General features: G+C 36.1%; 1 protein-coding gene across 2 annotated transcripts in view; it reads right to left on the minus strand.

Annotated features, from left to right (window-relative positions):
* The window catches only part of LOC131034293 (uncharacterized protein At5g50100, chloroplastic), a 300,132-nt gene that overhangs the window by 192,180 nt on the left and 85,225 nt on the right, over positions 1-22,727 (minus strand). For both annotated transcript variants that reach the window (XM_057965759.2, XM_057965758.2), the window contains exons 2-3: positions 13,732-13,889; positions 5,829-5,936 (exon numbers count right to left, since the gene is read on the minus strand). In XM_057965759.2, coding sequence (XP_057821742.2) covers positions 5,829-5,936; positions 13,732-13,889 — 266 coding nt within the window. The remainder of the gene's footprint in view (positions 1-5,828; positions 5,937-13,731; positions 13,890-22,727) is intronic.

Genomic DNA, 22,727 nt, shown 5'->3' on the forward strand with positions numbered 1-22,727 from the left:
TAACTAGAAGGAAACAATTTGCAACTAATATAAAGGCCTTGACCTTAGGATGAGGTAGAGTACCAGCCGATACAATCAAACATGTCGGACTAGGGAGAACTACTGACTGTTTGATATTCATGTAAAATTCATGTGTGAAAAAGGGTATCATATGTTAATCGTTTGCAACTTAATGGCAGATGCTAGTTAATAAAGGCCAAGTATGGGCTACTTCTCTTGTGTAAACAACAATGAGACTGTGTGAAATACAAACTAATCACCTATTGTACTTAAGATTGGAAAATTTGTACAGAACATTGGTTCATAAAGAGAAGGACGGTGATTTCTACATGTCCTTTAAACTTGGATTCTTCCTTGTACTCGTGAGAGAGTGGGTTGCTAGCTCAAGGGCACAAGTATGAACTCTGTATTAAATTAATCTAGGGTTCTGTCAAAGAAAGGATACATTATAAGAGTATAAGTCATCTTGAGTTTGTTGACTAGTATGGGAAACTTGGGTCCAAACATGTATGACAGCCATTGAGCCTCATAGAGTCAGAATGCAGTAGCATAGAGATAGGCATGAGGACTTGGTCAACTTCAGGAATTCAATCCAACCAAGCAGGATGTTGAACAATTGACTTCATGATTTTGCGTGTTTGCAATAACATAGAAACCCTCAGTTAAGGTGAGGTTACTTCTGTAAGCGTCAACCAGTATGTTAATCCAAATACACAATCCAGTCAGAGGTCATACTAGTTAGGGGTAGCCTATAGTGTATGACCGACTAGAAATCTGCATAGGATTACTCTCCAGTTCTGATGGCATGAGTTAGACCTTTGTTACCTCTCTGCGAAGGGTTGGGCCAATCCAGTCGAATATGGCACGGGGACTAGTAAGTCCATGGTTGGGTAGAAAAGTGCCTTGATGATACTTTCCCTCTTCATTAGTTTGTTGATAAAGTTATAAAAGTTCAGAATGATAGCATCAAAAGAAATGTACTTTCTAAACTGAAAGATGCCGACTGGGAAATGGCACTAATCTGACTTGTTTGTTTTCAGTATAAATTTTTTACGAGCGAATCAATTCTTTAGGGTTTGATGGAGTTTTGAGGGTTTTGAACTTTTATGATGATTGTGCTTATAAATTTGGCCATGTAGAATAAATAGCAAATGCAATACATAAAATAATTGACTGGAAATGAAATTCAGACTTCTGAATTTATTTATGAGCAATGCTCAAATGGAAATAAGCACTTATTCAGCAATCAAAGCCAATAAAGGCCTAACAAGGATCCAACGCTAGGATTGAAGGAGAATTATTGCCTTGAATAGATAGAAAGAATAGCAGAAGCCCTTCCAATTGCAACTAATAGCTCCAATAAGCTTTATTCACCTCCAAAATAATTACCAAAAACAAATCCATGAAGAATTCTCAGGTTTAGTGCAATTTATAGAATCTTGCGAAGCAAGATCTCTGGGAATTGACCAATTTTCCTCACTATTTTGCTGACATAGCTCCAGATTGATGCAATATCACCAAATAAGCCCTTGAATTCTACTTATTAACTGCTGACAATAAATTTTGAACAATAATAGTGCTGCTATAACCCTTATTTTATTTTTATGGAGCCCCAGGCAAGATGCAATGGTATGGCTAACTGGGAATTGTACAGCTGGCTCCAGAATGGCACAATTATCAATTAAACCTTCCTTAACTCTGCCCAGATCTGAAAATCAAATTGAATTAATGCTGTTGCTGTCAAATATCTCTAATTATAACCCTTATTGACCAAATAAATGCATTCCAAGCACTCTAAATTGATTGGAAGTGAGAGGGGTTTCGTCCTTTCACCAAGAAATGGAGGTTTTTGTCTCCAATTTCACTCCAGAACCCTGCAATATACATTGCAGACCTGCTGATGAAGAAAAGCTGCCAAAAGAATGAATAATAATAATGCCCAAAACTTCACGGGAAGCCTCTTTTCTTTCCCTAATTCTCACGCCCAAATTAGGGATGCAAGATTCCAAGATGCCATGGAGAATATTCCTCCAATTTGAGCACTCAACTTGAGGGTCCCATTACCATGAGAGGGGTCCATCATAAATTAAGTTTGTCTAGGAAGGAGCGCTCAAAAGGTAATATTTTAATTCATCATTAATCTCCTTTAACCCCTTCTTATAAAGTTACTTTATAAACTTTTTCTAATCATAGAAAAATTAACTTTATATTTTATTATTATAAAGTTTCATTAGAAAAACTCACTAAGGCCAAAAAGTGACTAAGTATAAGCCCTCCTTAGTTAGCCAGTCATCTCCACACATTGAACTTCACCTATGGAGATGGATGACAGGTGAATCTATGAACCAAAGAGTCTAGTGGGAAAATGGGGACATTACATAAACCCTTTCTCTTTCTTTTAAATTGAAATGTTTAAGTTACTTTCATATCTACTGTTCATTCTTAGTACTTACAGCATAGATCTGGTTTATATCTAGCTCTCAGTTATATCTAGTTTCATTTCAATTATTGTAAATCAAAAAAAAATAACAGTGGGTTTTCCCTCCTTTTCAGTTGAAAAGATTTAAAAGTTGTTATTTCAAATTTGCATAGGTTGTTGCATGTTATAATTGGTAAGTGCATGAAGCTAGTAACCTACACATGGAAAGATCACAAGGGGAAAAGATAAATGAATACTCTAACCTATCTTAAGACAAGTGAAATTACATATAGAATCAAAACTAAAGGCAGTTGTCCCTTGGGAGAGATGCTTCAAGGAATACCTATATGCTGCTAGTAAAATAGTAGTTGAGGTATAGACTCTGGAAGCCACAAGCATCTACATATGATAATTGACTTGCTCATCGAAGCTATATTTTAAGATTTTTCCTCCAACAGATCAAATGTACACTAATTTTTTTAATGTATCTTATATTTAAAGAGTAGAGAAGATTTGGTTGTGATTTTTATGGATAGTGAAGACTCCATCTAGTGGAGATTGGTCAGCTAGTAGTGACTTAGCAATACCCTCACTAATAAGTTCCAAACTCAAGTATTCTCGAATGAGCACTGATTTTTCTTTTTAAGACTTTCCAAGGATTTTATCAACTCCATATTGTCCTATGTAGGATCTAGGACAACCTCTCCAATCAAATTAGTCTTGACATATAGGCCACATCCAACAACAATATAAATGTATGATGGGTCTGAAAAAAATCACTCGACCTAATTGTTATCACATCAACCCATCTATAGACAACTCCTTAGGTTAAGCCACCCATGTACTCAACAAACCAAATGGGCATGTTTAATGCTTTGGTGGCCCCAACCAATCGTTAACATATCAAGTCTACCAATATTTTCCACTTATCATCTTTAATAGTGGTGCTTAAATTACTCTTTTTTAATGCTCTATCATGTTTTGTACATACTTCTTAGATAAAGTGGAAATGAATATTCATCTATCACCTACTCTACATGGCTTCCCAATTTCAAAGTTTCCACAAAAACTGACTATGATCCTTCCATTGCAAGTGAATCCAAAGATCCTATGAGTTTCCTCTACTTAAAATTTAACCTTTACATTCACCCACACAACTCTTCTCAATCAAGTTGTAATTAACTACCATCTTCTACAAGTCAGCCACAAAACCCTTCCATAGTAAATAGAGTTTGGCCAGTGCCTTCTTAACTTTGGCCTATACCAAGGCTAATCCAAATGGGGTTATTCCCCTATATCACGCCACTAATCTCTACAAAATTCTTTCAATAAAGCATGGTAAATCAATTCTTCAAGTGCATAAATTTTATTTGATCCATCCTCCAAGTTGCTTTAATTTGTCCTTGACCAATTTAATTTGGCCACAAGGAAGATTTTATAATAGAGCTTTTCAGCAAATTTGCCATGTCACCAGTGTTAAATGAATACTGCATTAACTTAGGCAGTCCCTTGACCATGAACTTGTTAAAGGGCCCCTTGTAAAATTCAGCTTGCTCTTCTTCTCGTACAAGGATTAGATGAAACGTGTCATTCAATTGATCAAAAGGCAATATCGATGGAATCCCAAACACAGTAGATATTTTACATCTTTTCATAGAAGCTGGAATATATGTTATTATGAATATGTCTATGTTGGATAATAGTATCTATATTTATATGATATTGTCCTTTTTAACAATGACTATTTTCCATTCCTTACATAGAAGTTAGAAAGGACACCAGATTTACATCTTGTGTCCATAACACAATTCTATCCTTTTTATACAATTCCATGGATTAATCAATTCTCCAATAGAAAAAACATTGTGGATGAATACAATTCAATGATTTCTTAATTCATTTAAATTAGAGACTAAGATGATGCAAAAAAAATAAAATTAAACGAAATTCTGAAAAAGATAAGACAAATAGTGTTTGATCCAGGAAAGGTACAATTGCTGAGATGGGAACCATTCTCACTTTGTCACTTTAAGCACTACAAGTCTGAAAACCCCTAGGCAGATAGGAAAAGAATATCACGTATACTATCAAATATCCCATGAGAAAAGGGTCAAGAGCCTTCTCCTAGTTGATCAAAATTAATTCTATTCCACTGATTGTAGTTCCTAGTGCGCTAGCTTGTCTACTTAGTTACACTAAGTTAAGGGTTTGAAACACCAGATAGAAAGGCTTCTTTTATTAAAATCCTATCTTTCGGTATATGAAACAGCACAGGGATAGTGAGGTCTTTGTTTCCCTGGTAAAGTGGGTATAGCTAGCATACTACAAGATCTGCAGAATTTTTATGATTTATCAATATGCATTACAGAGCTATCCAGGGCATTGAAAATGTATGAGAATTCATGCAATTCACCAAAGCAACAAGATTTGTTACCTGTTATGTGATCCATCATCCATCACACATAAATCTGATTGGTCAATAACTTATGCACATTGGTAGCCATACATTGTGTAAATTAGAGGGGCAAAATGGTAGTTCACTAGCAATTACAGCGCTTGCACTCCTAGACATATCACAAGTGAGAATACTGCCACGAATAACAAGAACGATGGGAAATATGTGACCACTGAGGAGTCCTCTCCTTTGTGGAGCCAAGGGAAGGAAAGAACCTTAAAACAGAAAGAAGCAAAAAACAAAATGATCCAGACCACTGGCCTTGGTACTAGATACAACTTTGACTCTATGGGCCCTATCCACTACTGCTACCAATGCAACTACTACTCCAAATACCATGTCTGGAACTATCAGCAATCATAGAGAACTCCCTAGACAGATGAATAAAATATATACAAAACATTCAAGAGGCTCTTATAACATAATTTTAAAATATAGTGAAGATATGATTAGTGAACATTTTACAGAAAACAAAGCTTTTATCAGCCAAACCAATAAAATTATAAACAAATAACCTACACAAGAATTCTTAGTTTTGTCATAATAATTTGCAAGTATTTTCTTCAATAAACAAACACAAATTTTGAAAGGAGTCGAAGTTCAATCAACCAGACAACCTTATGAAGATCAGTTCTGACAAGTGACAACTCCTGTTAGAAATTTTACAATTAATAGCCATACTTTGTTTGGCAAAGTTTGGGAGGTCACATTTTAGCATGTTAACATTGAAAATATGTACTGCCATATACACATATTACTGTCACCAATAATATTCATTAACAAATAAATTTATTATTTTGTATATCTTGACAGTTTACTAACTACTACCACATGTCCACATGCATAAATATGCATAATGATTGATATAATGTGCAGACTTAAAATTTTAAAATTTCAAACAGGCCACAATGTCTAGGATATGATTAAAAAGGAACCAATATTATCAGCACTGACCGTCTTGTAATCAAGTCCTGCATTTTCTTCTGGAGAATACCCATCTGAACTTATGTCAACAAATTTGATCGTCCCATAAAGCTTGTTCCTTTCTTGAAGCATATTAACCTACACCATAAAAATTTATAATCACTAACAACATTATAAAAGTAGCCAATAAATTTTTCCCAGGCTCCCATCAAACTGAATACTAGATCTACATCACTCAACTAATATCTAATGTCATTCCATTTGACTCAATATGACAACCAATTATAACGATCAGATCAGCAGGGAACTCAACCTATAAAACTAAGAATCACAAACCCAAAATATGTGTCTTCATTTTCAACATTTACGAGTTATAGATAAGGACTGCCTTAACTTGTTTTCTAAGCATAGAAGCTTTAGCTTAGCACAAATAGCAAGCCATCGATGAAGAACAGAAAGAAAGGGAAAACAGGAAAATTATATTTTCAATCAATTATACATTTCAGGATTATATTGTATCTGCTATGATTATTAGTGTTGAAAATAGGTAAAGTGTACAGTTATATGAATTTTTCTAGGACTTGAGGATACAGGTATTAAAAATATAGAAATTTAATTTTCCAAGCACAAATAAATAACAAATTCAACATAGAAGGATCATAATAGCATGGTAGTATAATTCAAAATACATTAAATTATAACTTCTCAATCAACATTTTTTATACAACTCAAAATATAACAAATTTAGAATGCATTAATAATATTAATTTGATGATCCTGCAATTTCCCTAGGGAGGGATCTTGAAGGAGACTCAAACCATCAGAATTGAAAATGTCTGACTGTGAAAATCTAAAATCTTTAACTGCACTAATAATAAACGTAGGTGAGAACTGCAAGCACCTATTACTCCTTTGCTAGTCAGTTTATTTGATAATTAATGATTAATAATAATTTTTGTTATTATTTAGCAATTAATATCAATTACTAATTGACTTAAACATTATTAGTTATTAGTGATTACTGATTAACAATAATTTTATTTTATTTTTGAAAAATATTTTTATTTTAAAATAATAATATCAATTAATAATTAATAATTAAATTTTTATTTTTACTATTAAATAAAAAAGATTATTTCAATAATATCACTTAATAATTAATAATATTTTTAGTTAAAATAATTATCAATTAATAATTTAAAGTTCAAATCGACAAACAATCCACAATATTGAACTTTGACATGGTGACACACGATCTGACCAAAAAACATTACTACAACAATTTATTAGTAAACTAACAATAACAATGAGTAATTTGATAACACAATCAAGTTTCAGATTGGGTACAACAATATTCCATAGTGAAAGTAGTGTTGTAGAGGTATAGAAGCTTCAAATTAGTTGTGTAAGCTCATGGATGTCATGATCTAAACATTTATAATCAACCTTTTTGATTGTGAAACTAAGAGTATTTGCTCTCTAGAGCTAGATTCTTTTACCCAACATTGGGTTTTCTCTTGGAGAGTTGGAGAAAATTGTTTTACAGACTGTTGTGTATGTTCTCATGTGTTTCTATTGGTTTATCAAGATCATATACATATTCCTCAATATGCACTATTGTCATACTGTTTGAAAACCAATAAAGGAGGTTGTTAGTGTGTATTTCAAGGTTTTTGATAAGTAATTAGTCAATATTTGTTTTTAGCGAACATTGTGTGAGGAATACCCTCCCCAATTATGGATAAATCCCCTTTCTTAATACTTATTATGCCAATCACTATAATTTCTTCTCTCAAACATCTTAATACTGTGAAAATACCTCCTCATCCTATATCTTATTCTGCTTAGGCTCAAGATCTATTTAGTTATTTGAAATTACTGCTTATGACAAGTATAATGATATGAAGTGGGATACTCCCTAAATTGAGATCCAACTAAAAATAGAATCAATCTTGAGGGATTTGGATTTTATTCTTTTCTAATGCCTCCAAAATAGTTCATTGCAACAACATTTAAGGGGAAATCTACTTGTAATGTCCCCTTTTTAGCTGGTTCCTGTCTGGATGGTTTAGCCTATTATTTTGACCCTCATAGGCTAATAAGGTTCGATAGCGGGTCCTTTGAGGCAGAGACTTGATCAGGGAATGGGTAATTATTCTCCTCCAGAGCTTGGTAATTTTGGATTTGGCATTTGTGTGGGCTACAGGGCTTAATTTCTCATACTTACTATTTATAGAAAGTCGAGGGATGCTGGAGAGGGACCCTTACTATTTTCAGTAAGGCAGTCGGATGAATAGTGAACGCAGTGGTTGACCCCCTAGTTCAGAAAGAATTGGAAAATAATGAATATTCGAGAAGTTATTAATGTTTAATTGGCCTAGATGATAATTATTTATTAAAAGGTGATAATATAAGTTATAACTTAATGTTATAACTTCAGGGTCAATTCATCATCAAAAGGGGGCCATTTGAGGAATTAATTAAGAATGCCAAACTTAATGAAATATTAAATGTTTTCCCTAAGTCTTAATGAAATAACATTTTAAATGTTATTAATTTGTCTTTTATGGGAAATCAAGCCTTGAGGAGGAATTATAAATATTCCCTCAATGAAATCAATTTCATTCTTTTGTGCATCTATTTCATGAGTTTTCTCTACAAGGAGGAGCCAATGGTTTCTGTCTTCAGCCAGCCATTGGAGAACGAAAAAATCTTCAGTGTTGCAGCCATATTGAGGTGGTGAAATATCCATTGAAAGTGGCATCCAAAGAACTTCACACAGGGGTTCTATTTGAGCTAAATTTGCAAGAATTCATTTAAGTTTCAGGCAGATTGAATGAAGTTTATGATCAGATGGGGAGAGTTGAATGAGAGTTTCATTTTGCACATTATTGGCACCCTTTTCCAGCCGTACAGCTGCTGCCATTACCAGCCGTACCTTCTTTTGGGTCGTACATATTAGGGCTTGAGCGATTTTGTGTGTGGAAGCATTCAAAAAAACTGAAATTATTCCAATAGGTCCGTGGGGTATCAAGAAGGATAGGTGCTGCATTTTGGAGGCCTTTGATAAGCTCAACAAGGAGAAAGGAATAAGATTGTGCTTTCTGCTACTGTAATCAGTTTCTTTTTGGCATTGTAATTGTTCTGCTTAAATCGATTTTCTAGTGAGAGACAATAAATTGGTTTAGCAATCTTTAGTTTTGCAATTTCAGTTATTAAATGCATTTAAGTTGAGTTTAAATAGTTCCAACATTGTCTGTTCTCCTATGCATTTAACATTCAATCCAAAAACAAAAAAGCACATATTCTCCAAAACCAAAAAATTGCAAAACAAACAAAAAAACAATCAGTCTTCAGCAGTTGGAGGAACTTAGGTTCTTCACAGTGGTATCAGAGTGGTTTCCTGTCATCCTTTGGGTTTAAATCAGATTGTTAATGCAACCAAGTGACGGGGAGAGAAGATATTATTAGAGGGAATTCCAAAAAGCTTGGCATCCACCGCAGGTACCTGAAAGAAAAATAGTATCTGGATTGATTGGTACTCACCAGGGGTCATCTTCTAGTGATACCGAATAGGTTGCACGTATGGGTGATAGAAGGGAGAATAGTCCACCACGGGATGAAGCCAAAGAAGTGAAAAAAACTTTGAGAGGCTTACAAGATGGACAGCAGCATGTAGCTGATACATTACAGCAGCTCACCGCAGCCATACAACAATTGACAAATCCCAGAAGACAAAATCATGAGCAAGATGACAACAAGAGTGTGGTTGGGACTCCAGAGCACATAAAGAACCTACTTGCACCACTGACCGGCCTACACGACCCACCTTCCTGAGGAATGGACGAGAAGAAGAAGGTGTTGGGGAAGAGGACGATGTTTCATTTGCTAATAATGTTATGACGGTGCATGATGAATGGAACTTACTCACCCCGAAGATAAGGGAGCACTTAAACTTTTCCGATTCATGAGTCAAAGCAGAGAGCACCACAAGGCAAGGCAAGATAGAAGGCCATGGAATCAAAACAAGGATTTGGAATATGCTACCAGTAAACTTACCCTACCACTGTTTGATGGAAGTGGAAAGGTCACAGCACGATCATGGATTCATAAGTTGGACACTTACGTTAATCTTCGGCCTATGACAGAAGGAGATGCAATCAAGTTTGCAACATTGCATTTGGATGGGGTGGCTCATGATGGGTGGCACAACGGGATGGTTACTTTGCAGCATAACCGCATCACCTCTTACCAAGAGTTTGTTGATAGATTAGTTGAGCGCTTTGATAAGAAAGATCAAGAAACATATTTCAGAGACTTAGCTCAACTCAAGCAAGTTGGAAGTTTGGAGACTTACATAGGAGACTTTCAGAAGTTGTCAATAATGGTTCCCAATATATCAGAAAGGAGGTTAGTTGTGCTATTTATTGAAGGACTATTGGAACCAATGAGAGATTGGACAAAGGCCTTCGATCCCCCTTCACTTCAGGAAGCTATGAAGAAGGCTAGAAGTATGGAGTTCGCAGCCCCAAAAGGCAAGAGTTCACATAAAGATGTTCCTTCTACCAGCGATGAGAGTCCTTAACAATTTGCTGATAAGAAAGAGAAATCAGCAACCATGGTGGATGAGGAGACATGAGAGGAGTTAAGGAAAAAGAAATTGTGTTTTTGGTGCAAGGAGCCTTACAGCAGAGAGCATGACTGCCCTTTGAGGCCTAAAGGAAAGGCAAATCGTATAATGTGGGCATATTATGAGGATTCTGATTCTGAAATTTCAGGTCAGCAAGCTACTTCAAGGGATGATCAGGGTGGAAGAGCTTCGGTAAAGTTTGGGCCTGATGGGAATCTATCTCCTATGGCATTATTTGCTGATGTACAGGATGAGATTTCATTTCGGTTCAGGGGAACGGTCAATGGACAGCGTTGCATTGCTATGCTTGACACTGGAGCAACGCACAATTTTATCGATGACGGATTTGTGGCCAGATGCAGACTTCAGACAAAGGACTTCAATGGATTTAGAGTCAGAGTTGCAAATGGATATACCCTCACATGTACCAGGTGGATAGGTAATCTCACCTTACAACTGAATAATTATGAGTTACAGGTTGACTTCTATGTGGTCAACATGGGTGCGATGGACATAGTTTTGGGCATGAGATGGCTCCAAGACATTGGAGAATTTACCCTCAACGTACCTAAATTGGAAATGAAATTTGAATTGAATAACAGGAATTATGTGTTGAGGGGGATTACAGATGGGAGCTTGCATTCTACCTCTCTCTATAGAGAGAAGAGAAGGAAGTTAGAGTGTGTGAGATGAGCCAGCAGGAGTTCGCATATGCACATAACTCCAGGGATACAAAGTGGTATGAGTCAGATCAGCATGGAGGTATTGTTTAGTTTGTGAACAATCCCTTATTCGAGGCAGATGCTACAATGTCTTATGATAATCTTCTCTTCGAGTTAGATGTTAACCAATCTTTTGACCCTAGTCCTGAGATGAGCAATGATCAAAGTGTTCGGGATCCTTCCAGTGCATCGGGGTTTCAGACAGGGCTCACAAAGGAGTTTACTGAGGTGTACATAGTAAGGAGTGCTTATAGTTTTACAATTGATCCTCATGTACATGACCTATTTCAGATGCACAGTTCAGTGGCGCATGTGCGTGACAGTATGGATGACGACTTGCTTTGTGCAGAGTTGGGAAGCAAACTTTGTCAGCACTCTGAGTTGCTTCCTCTTGAGGGTTATGCTTCGGTGACACCTACGGTTGGAATTGATTTGGTTCGGTAGGTATTGGTGTTGGTGTTGCAGGAGTTGGTTGGTGATATCAGGGACATTACACAGTTCTTCCCATGGGACACAAGTGGAGTGATCTTTTAGAGGGTTTCTTTTTGAGCAGTGGAGATTGCTTGGGGACAAGCAATTTTAGGGAGAGCGGACTGTAATGTCCCCTTTTTTGCTCGTTCCTATGTGGATGGTTTAACCTATTATTTTGACCCTCGTAGGCTAATAAGGTTGGATAGAGGGTCCTTTGAGGCATAGCCTTGGTCAGGGAATGGGTAATTATTCTCCTCCCGAGGTTGGTAATTTTGGATTTGGCATTTGTGTGGGCTACAGGGCTTAATTTCTCATACTTACTATTTATAGTAAGTTAGGGGATGCTGGAGAGGAACCCTTACTATTTTTAGTAAGACAGTCGAATGAACAATGAATGCAGTGGTTGACCCCCCGGTTCAGACAGAATTGGAAAATAATGAAAATTTGAGAAGTTCTTAATGTTTAATTGGCCTAGATGATAATTATTTATTAAAAGGTGATAATATAAGTTACAACTTAATGTTATAACTTGAGGGTCAATTCATCATGAAAAGGGGGCCATTTGAGGAATTAATTATGAATGCCAAAATTAATGAAATATTAAATGTTTTCCCTAAGTCTTAATGAAATAACATTTTAAATGTTATTAATTTGTCTTTTATGGGAAATCAAGCCCTGTGGAGGAATCATAAATATTCCCTCAATGAAATTGATTTCATTCTTTTGTGCATCTATTTCATGAGTTTTCTCTGCAAGAAAGAGCCAAGGGTTTCTGTCTTCAGCCAGCCATTGGAGAACGAAAAAATCTTCGATGTTGCAGCCATATTGAGGTGGTGAAATATCCATTGAAAGTGGCATCCAAAGAACTTCACATAGGGGTTCTATTTGAGCTAAATTTGCAAGAATTCATCTAAGTTTCAGGCAGATTGAATGAAGTTTATGATCAGATGGGGAGAGCTGAATGAGGGTTTCATTTTGCACATTATTGGCACTCTTTTCCAGCCGTACAGCTGCTGCCATTACCAGCCGTACCTTCTTTTGGGCCGTACATATTAGGGCTTGGGCAATTTTGTGTGTGGAAGCATTCAAAAATACTGAAATTATTCCAATAGGTCCGTGGGGTATCAAGAAGGATAGGCGCTGCATTTTGGAGGCCTTTGATGAGCTCAACAAGGAGAAAGGAATAAGATCGTGCTTGCTGCTACTGTAATCAGGTTCTTTTTGGCATCGTAATTGTTCTCCTTAAATCGATTTTCCAGTGAGAGACAATAAATTGGTTTAGCAATCTTTAGTTTTGCAATTTCAGTTATTAAATGCATTTAAGTTGAGTTTAAATAGTTCCAGCATTGTGTGTTCTCCTATGCATTTAACATTCAATCCAAAAACAAAAAAGCATATATTCTCCAAAACCAAAAAATTGCGAAACAAACAAAAAAAACAATCAGTCTTCAGCAGTTGGAGGAACTTAGGTTCTTCATACTACTCTCACTTTCTTGTTTATTGGCCAACACATTCTACTATGTCAATATATGATGATGATTGATTTTCAAAATTTCCTACATGCATTCAAACCATGGAAGTCAAGTGATCAGAAATCTTCTTGATGGAAAGCTTTAGTTTACCCTTTTGATAGATCAAAATTATTAGTAGTAAGTTTGTTGGACCTTTGACCTTTTTCCATCCTTTAAACAAATTCAAAGATTTCATATTAGAACTAGGGACTTCCCTTCATTACTAGAAGGTTGCCTAGGTCTATTTTGCATGCCAGAATCACCTAATTCTTCCTATTTAAATCTTCTCTCCGTATTGTTTCAAGATTCTTTGTCCCATTAAACCTATTGAAACATAGATCTGTTTCAGCCTTGATATTTTAACCTTAAAATTAAGAGTATTCAGTCTTAGAGCCTCCTTTAATAATGCATATGTCCCTCAACGTTTTCTCTACAAGCAAAAGAAATAAAATTGATTCAAACCTTACTATTTAATAAGAATGTTTTTTAAGGAAATGTTGTTATTGTATTCAGTGCCTGCTAGAGCATTTAATATTGGGTAAGTTGTCAGTAATACTATCTATGACTTCTAAAGGCTACCAGTGTAAGAAAAAGTAAACCTCGCGCATACACAATGGGCACTCCCCATCATATAGCATTTTTATTTTCCATGTATCTAAAGGCTTTTTGCTTCCTTGATTTGCTGGACTGTTTGTATCACTCTTTTGTCCCAAACCAGATGCAGCACGAACTGTGTGTAAAGCATGAGAATAATATGCTGCAAAATGAACACCATAAGAATATTTGTAAATGCTAATATATACTCTGCTAGGACTTTAACATAAATAACCTTCCCAAAGGAATAAAGTTCATCTGATATGTGGATTGCTCATCACCTAAATATACACAAACTTTTAAGAAAATATGAAAAACATAAAAACCCAAGCAGTTTCAAAGAAATATTTCTGTCCAATGCTTAATAAGCATTACATTGATATAAGGCAAGCAAAGGTTTTTTTATGAACATTAGGCTAAAATCATAGAGCATTTTATTAAAGTGGAAAACAAACAGTCTATTAGAACAAAAAGAAAAAATCAATTATAGCAGAATCCCACCAAGGGCATTGCATAGTAGCACAAACATTAATTTGGTGCATCTTGAATTAAAAAAAAAAACTGTTTTCTGTTTTTTAATTATGTTCCTTCTTCCCTCTTACTTCACCCATCCTTTTTATGCCATGGTTTTGAACAGAGCATTTCTGAGAAAATAGAGTTTGTGTAGATTCCAGCTGAGAAGATACGGAAGCTTCAAGAGAAGCTTCCATCTTATTGACCACAATTTATTCTTCTCGCTATCCTTGAGGAGACTTGTTCCATCTGGAGAAATGTTTTTCTAGAACTTGTTTACCACTATTATTCCTGAGTTTTTCTTACTACAGTCATGAATCTCTATGAGACAATTCTGGGCTAATTTTGGAATGCTAAGTCACACTCTAGCATGTATAAGTGTACTATTACAGTCAACAAGGGTGTCCTCTCTCACTGAATCACTTTGGGATCTATATAGATGAGCTTGAGGATTTCACTAAATAGATCAGTCCTCTTGATGATAATTGTAATTTACACCAACAATCGATTGCCATTAGACTTTCACTGATTATATCCTCCTCACTCAAATTCCCAAAGGTTTGCAGGGACAATAGATACATTTGTTCACTTCACGTAGTTTGTAATGTCCCTAATTGAGAACCCTAGAATTATATGTAATTTTTGTGTTTTCTGATTATATATAAAACTGAAAATAAGTAATGGAAATAAAAACTAAGCCCTAATCTAATGCAGATCTGGAAATCTAATAATAGTAAATTAATTTAGAAAACCTAGCAATTAGAATAAGTTAGATAAAATCATTTAATGATAATAATAATGAATGAACAACAACTAATGAAAACCTAAATAAACAAACAGCAAATAATGAAGCTCTAGAAACTCTGGCAATTAATGTCTACTACCAGATCTAATTTATAGCAGAATTAATTTTGACGATAATTAATGGTCAGCAACTCTGCATTTATGACAGTATTTGATAGATCAGAAACAAATAAAAATGACAAGAATTCAATTGCAAATATTCAAGGTTTAACTTGCAAGTCTTACAAACTGTATGACCTACATAAACCCTTAAAAAATGTTTAAAATACTGATTGTACAGCCTGCAATGATTTGCACAGGGTTGCGGGAGGCTAAATGACAGTTCATACTGCTGATTGGAGTTGGTGCAAGCTGATATAAAGCTGGAAATATGTATAAAATGTGGTGTAAATATGCTATGAGGTACAATACAATCTGGAATCATGTAAACATGTATAGTGCAATTCTACAATGAAAGTATGGCTTCCCTAAAACCTTTCAAGTAATGCCAATTTGCTGATGTTGGCCAGTTTCTTTGCCAAAATATACCAAAATACTTGCAACATAAGCTGAAACACAATCCTAGAGTAGAATTGCCACACATGGATATGAGGTTTTCATCCCTAAATTCAAAATTAAATCCAAAAAAGTTTTCATCCTTTGGAATTCACCAACCAAGGGTTTTCGTCCTCAAGTGTTCAAATTTAAGAATTGAATTCAATAATGACAAGAATAGATGTCTTGTTTTAGCACTGGCCTCTCCTCTATAGTGTTGGCAAGAGACATTGTACCGGTAGAGATTAGTGCATGAGGAATGTTTTTGGGTTGTCATTGATGGCAACTCAAATCAGAGATCACATCCGGTATATGCAGAATTGTTATACCGAAAGTTTGATATTCATTTATGCTCAAGTCTGGATGGTGGAATACAGAGTACGGGTACATTGTGCAGATCTCCATTTTGGTTGCATGGTTTTGGTTGCAGTGAAAGAGTTAGTTGATTGGATGTTCGAGACATCTTGATTCGCAATCCTAGCCTCCGGTATTGATTCTCGTGCAATATAGAAGATTCGGTGTCCGGTAATTCAAGAAGAATAGAGTTATTTTGGTGTAGCGTATGGTGCGGAATCTTTGGGATGATTTCAGTGATTGGTTTTGAGTTCGAGGTGGTCGAGCCGATATGTGTGAAGCTTATTATCAATTTGTTTAGGTCCGCATATGGATTGGTAATCGGATTGAGCCAACTTATGGTTACACTTTCATGGTGCGTGTTATGAGGTTTTTTGCAGGCCGACATGGAAATTGATTTAATTTGTTGGTGCGGATATATAAGACTAATTCATTTGAGCATTTTGGTGTGTGATGTGATGAGATGTGAGTGAGCAAAGATTGTATGAGCGATTGTGCGAAGTTTTGTGTGTGATTGAAAGTTTTTGTGCTGCGGTATATGATAGAGTAGCAGAACAGAGGAAGAAGACCTTTTGTGCTTAACTGGAACTGCAATTTGGCATATGTAGATGCTATTCTCCAGTTCAGTCATTCTTGTTATCATTTGTAATCACTTGTAAGGTAGTGAGCCTTCCTTCGGGTTGTAGCCCTCTTTTGTAATTGAGCAGTGAGTTCTAGGCAATGTGCTTGAATGCATGTGCATTCCCCTCTTGTAATATTATTATACTCCTAATCACAGTACTATAATATTGTGGGTTCCAATCCCACCGTGGTTTTTCCCTTTCTGGGTTTCCACGTAAAAAATTTGGTGTTATGGTTTTGCGCTTGTTTGCATTTAGTTTTTGTACTTGCACAGGCCAAGGCGAGTGAAGATTATTGAAGTATCACTCTAAAGACAAAGAACTAATATCCATGGCGACAAGTGTGCTGGAGAAAATTTTGCCATCTTTTAAGCAAGACACAGAGGACTCACCCTTCGATAAGTTGAGCATGTTAAAGGCAGTAGATTCTCATTTTGTATCCTTAGAGAAAGCAGCAGAAGAAAAGGTACTTAGTCAATTTAATGCTATGCGGTTAAGGACAATTTTAAAAATGGTTGGTTGAAGGCGATAGAGTTAGTTTGATCTCCGATTTGAAGACTATTCAAGAGGCACTAGATGAAGGCGGTAAGATATACAAATCATGTCTTCTTTTGCCTAAGTTTACAATTGACATTGATAAGAAGATTAAGGAGTGTGAAGGGTAGTTAGCCGGTATATCTCAATCTTATGCCCCTCAATCAGTTTTTGCTAGTAACTATGAAGCTCAGGAAATGGCTCTACTTGACAAAATCAAGAGCATTAAGCAAGAAAAAGACAGAGTGGTTGGTAGAGTGGGAGAACTCAGGAATTTGATAACTCTCTGGTTGGATACCTTGCTGAGCAGTCAACAGGATGCTATGAATGCTCTGAATGAGAGTGTTTCGGCAGATCTTAGAGGAGCAGAGATGCATGCTTATCTTTTTAGTGCTCTAATCAACATTTTAGAGAATTTGAAGAAAGATTGGGATGATCACCTGCAGTCCCTAAAGACCATTTTTGTGGACATCTTTAAATTCATGTAAGCCATTGAGTATACCCTCGTACATAAATTTTGGCGGATACCTATCTTTGGCATTGTTGTCAAAGGGGGGGAGAGACGAATGAAAAATGTTGCATATTCTCAGAGGGAGCTTATTGAGCTTGTTGAGTTTATTGAGTTGTTGAGTTTTGAAGTTTTGCATTTACAGTGTCATTTTTCATCAAGTGTTGCCATCAATGCCAAAGGGGGAGATTGTTGGCAACAGACACTGCACCGGTAGAGATTGTTGCATGAGGAATGTTTTTGGGTTGTCATTGATGGCAACTCAGATCAGAGATCACATCCGGTATATGCAAAATTGTTCTACCGGAAGTTTGATATTCATTTATGCTTAAGTCTGGAAGGTGAAATACAGAGTATGGGTACATTGTGCAGATCTCCATTTTGGTTGCATAGTTTTGGTTGTGGTGAAAGAGTTAGTTGATTGGATGTTCGAAACAGTTTGATTCGCAATCCAAGCCTCCAGTATTGATTCTTGTGCAAGATAGAAGATCCGGTATCCGATAATTCAGGAAGAACAAAGTTATTTTGGTGTAGCATGTGGTGCGAAATCTTTCGGATGATTTCGGTGATTGGTTTTGAGTTCGAGGTGGTCGAGCCGACATGTGAAGCTTATTATCAATTTGTTTAGGTCTACATATGGGTTGGTAATCGGATTGAGCCGACTTATGGTTACATGTTTCATGTAGCGTGTTATGCGAGTTTTTGGAGGCCGACATGGAAATTGATTTAATTTGTTGGTGTGGATATATAAAACCGATTCATTTTAGCATTTTGGTGTGTGATGTGAGTGAGTGAAAATTGTATGAGAGATTGTGCGAAGTTTTGTGTGCGTGACTGAAAGTTTTTGTGCTCCGGTATATGATAGAGCAGAGTGACAGAACAGAGGAAGAAGACCCTTTGCGCTTAACCGGAACTGCAATTTGGCATATGTAGATGCTATTCTCCAGTTCAGTCATTCTTGTTATCATTTGTAATCACTTGTAAGGCAATGAGCCTTCCTCTGGGTTGTAGCCCTCTTTTGTAATTGAACAGTGAGCTCTAGGCATTGTGCCTGAATACATGTGCATTCCCCTCTTGTAATATTATTATACGCTTGATCACAATATTATAATATTGTGGGTTCCAATCCCACCGTGGTTTTTCCTTTTTCGGGTTTCCACGTAAAAATTCCGATGTTATGGTTTTGTGCTTATTTGCATTTAGTTTTTGCAAATAAAGTAATACATAGGCCTTAAAATATTTCATTTAGATATTTGTCAATAATAACATTTAAATTGCCATTCTGAAATGATGATTGGGCCCAAATAACAATGCTGCTATTAAATTATTTCCTCTATTTTGTCTGTTAGCCTATAGGAAATAGAAATAGGCTATGTCTTCAATTAAATTATTCACTCCTGAGAAGGGTACATGATATAGTTGCAAGATTTGCTTTAATTCAAAACGCATAATATCCTTTCCGTAATGTTGAATGACCATCTTGCCTTGTACCCTCAGCTAAACCAAAAAAAATATGTATTTTGATTTTATTGAGCATGAAAGTGAACCACCCCAAAAAACATTGCAAAGATTGTAGAGTACAAGTACATATTGTCCAATTTTAGGTTATGCTGATGTGTTTTTTAGGACACCTGGAACACGGAATAAAATACCAAGTATTCTATCTCTTGAACAAAGAAACCTCATATGCTAAATATTTAGATAAATGAGACAACTCCAAAAATTACAATACGAACAATCGACTTTAAGTTTTGGATAGACTCAAAGTATGATGTGATCTTGTTGGTAATCACAAAGGGGCTTACACTTACGAACACGACTAGAATGTGGAATCTTACTTAACTCACTTGGAAAATAAAGACAAAAGAGATAAAAAAGGGATAGAAATCCAATCTAATCCTAGGAATGTAAGAGATGATTGTTGACTCAGTGCAACCTGTTGTGACGTTTTCACACATCACCCCATTGCAAATGGGGGCCCCCACTTCTCGCTTTTAGGGTAGTTGTTTTGCTTAGTTGTCTTTAGATTGGCAATAGTTCTAGTCTTTAGCCTTTGCGTATGAGAGGGTTTAGTTTGATCAATCCGAGATGGAGTCAGTCCTAGGAGTGCAAGGTTCATCTTTGGTGTATGTTTGAGTCAAATGGCGTTGTTTGATGATGAAAGTTGCTCAATGTTGTAAAACTTGTCAATCTTGTCAAAGTTGTAGAGTTGTCAAAGATGCAAGGAATGTTGTCAAAATTGTTGAGATGGTGAAAAATGCAAGTTGAGGTGTTACATTCAATTTGGAAAAGTTACTTGCGATTCCATCAAGAATTGCAAGTGTTACATGCAACCTTGATATTAATTATTTGAAATTTGTTTGAAAGCATGAAGGCAAGTTGTTGCAATGTTGTTACAAAATGTTGCATTTTTGTCACAAGATGTTGCATTTTTGTCACAAGATGTTGAAATATTGCATTCAATATTGAAATCTTGTAATTTGCTGATTGAAATGTTGAACAAGGTTAAAATTCGCACTAAGGAAAAAGATTGCCAAACTTCTACCAAAGTCCGCCATTAACCTTGGCACAATGCGGGAGATTGTCCTAAGTCTGCCATCAATGAAAAGATATAATGTCAAACTTCATTGGGGTCCGCCATGGTGAAAGGAAAAATGCTAAACTTGCTCCCAACTCCACCATTCAGCTTGCAAAATGTTAAACTACCTCTGATTTCCACCAAAGAATGTTGCACTTGAGGAAAATATTGAAAAAATTGTTTCCTACCGACAAGATGGTGTTGCTAGAGGTTTCAAGACAGTTGATTGAGCATGACAAGATTCAAAAGAAGAAGAGGGTCGGGGTGAACTTTTCTATCATGATTGGGAGATCACTTGAGATGTGTTCATCATTGCAAGCAGGCCAAGAAGTCAGAAGAGGAACTTCAATATTATAACCTTAAGACTCACCCTAAGGGAGAACTTCGATCCATATCATCATATTAGGGTAGTATGTGGAAGGAAGTTTCGACATCAAGTACATCTTGAAGACCATTGGGCTAATGCAGTCGATGATTTTGAGATAAGGAAGATGTGTTCAAGACTACCATTGGATATGATTAGACTTGGCCAATTACTTCACGTACCGGATCAACTTCAGGATGATGGTAGGCATGTTCAGCAATATTTTGAGAAGAAGAAGACTAGGCTTCTTCCCGCAATAGATTGGGCTGCTCAAGAAGTCATACACCTTGATGCAATAGCTGGACTTGTGATGGACAACACAAAGAGATGGGTGAGTCAACAAGTAAACAAATTAAAAGAGAGGAATGTTCCTTTAACTCATGAATTAATGGGAAATGTGGAGTCTTCATCCTCCGAAGATGAAACTGCAGAGGAGTCGCAAGATGAGAGCAACGACAAGGATATGAGCATTCCAGAGGATAGAGGTCTTGAGAGAAGCGAACATTGCTGAGGTCTCACAACCTAGTGGGTTGAAAAGGAAAGAGGCACCAAGCAAGGAACCCCAACAAAAAAGACACAAGTCAGGGACAAGCTGTTCAAAAAATAGTACTTCTTCAGTGCCAGAGGTTGATCTCTTTGTAGATATGAATGCAACATCTATTGCACAAGGTGAACCACAGCAGAAGGATGAATTAACTAAGCTTACAAGATAGGAGAAGTATAAATGAGTTTGTGGAGCCCATTCAAAAAAGCAGTCAAGAAGTCTCCTCCCAATGATCCACCTATGCCACAGCCTACAAATCCTACTGATGAAGTAATTGAAAGATTAGATGCGGGATTTTAAGATGAGGAGTTCAATGAAGAAATGATATCAACTTTGCGAGGAACTCATGAGCAAGAAGATTTGGATGAAGACATTGAACAACCTGCAGTCCTCGAATGGTTAAGAGAACGGATGAAGAAGAAACCAGTAATAGAAGTTGATACAGATAATGTGTAATGTCCCCTTTCTGGTTTACCTTATTTTTTTGCCCCAAATTCACGAATCCAAACGAAACAGGGAATATAATATAGTTAGAGGGGTAATTCTCACTCAAGAATAAGATAAGTCTGTCACAGAATTAGGATGATACAGCCTGTAACTAAATTACAGTTCTGATTTGGTCTTATTGCTAGTCTGATTTCTATTATAAAACTCCTGAAATTATCTTTTCTATATACATACGCCTATACCTTGTAAAATGGTGAATACCTCCACTCTTACGTGGTTGTGACAGAGGCTCTTGCTGATCCCTTCTGTCTGTAATAAACTCCCATATATTATTCCTCTTATTGACTATTACTTTAAGAGTTCTTTCTGATCTTTTAAATCTAATATTATTTTCTGATCATGATATATATATATATAACCAATTATTAATGTATTTGCTAATTACCTTTTTATATAAATCATTGATACCACCACTGCCTAAAAACATAAGTTGATTGTATAATTTTGGCTATAAAGCAGACAGATCTGACATGTGTCAGATCTGGTCTGCCACTGTATATTAAATATGACTGTCATATGTATTGCAGTCTATATTGATATTCTGCATAAAACATTATCAGGCTTTGAAGAATACATATTAAACCCATCCTTATGCATACCACCATGAACAAAGATGTTTCTGCCTGTCATTTGCTACACATACTGTAGGGGTCGGCCTTGCCTTTCTTTGTTTTATTCTTCTTAAAGTATTCCCCCCAAAACAATGTCCGCTTGAATGGATTCAATTGCCTATCTTATATCTTGCTGATTGAATAGTTGCGTTCTTTGGATGTTAAGAGACATCTCTCTTCAACTTAAACAATTCGGCTTATTCCTCCAACCACACCCTTCCATAATTAATTATTATTATTTGCATCTTAATTATATTTCGTCTCGGTAGTTGCATCCTTCCTTTATAACTATTAATCGCTGACTTAATCTAAGGTGTTAACTTGTTATTTTATAAATCTTTATCAATTTCTTCATGTATGCAATCGCTGATGTGTAAAGGAGATCGCTTTTCCTTAATCTAATTGCCATCCTCAATAAAAGCATTGTATAACCATCATTTGTTCTCTACTCGATAGTTTCTGACTTTCCATAGGAATTAAGCGCCTTGGAGAATACGTCGACCATATGAGATGGAGACATTCCAATGGAT

The sequence above is a fragment of the Cryptomeria japonica genome, chromosome 10 (assembly GCF_030272615.1).
Source record: "Cryptomeria japonica chromosome 10, Sugi_1.0, whole genome shotgun sequence".
Lineage (NCBI taxonomy): Eukaryota > Viridiplantae > Streptophyta > Pinopsida > Cupressales > Cupressaceae > Cryptomeria > Cryptomeria japonica.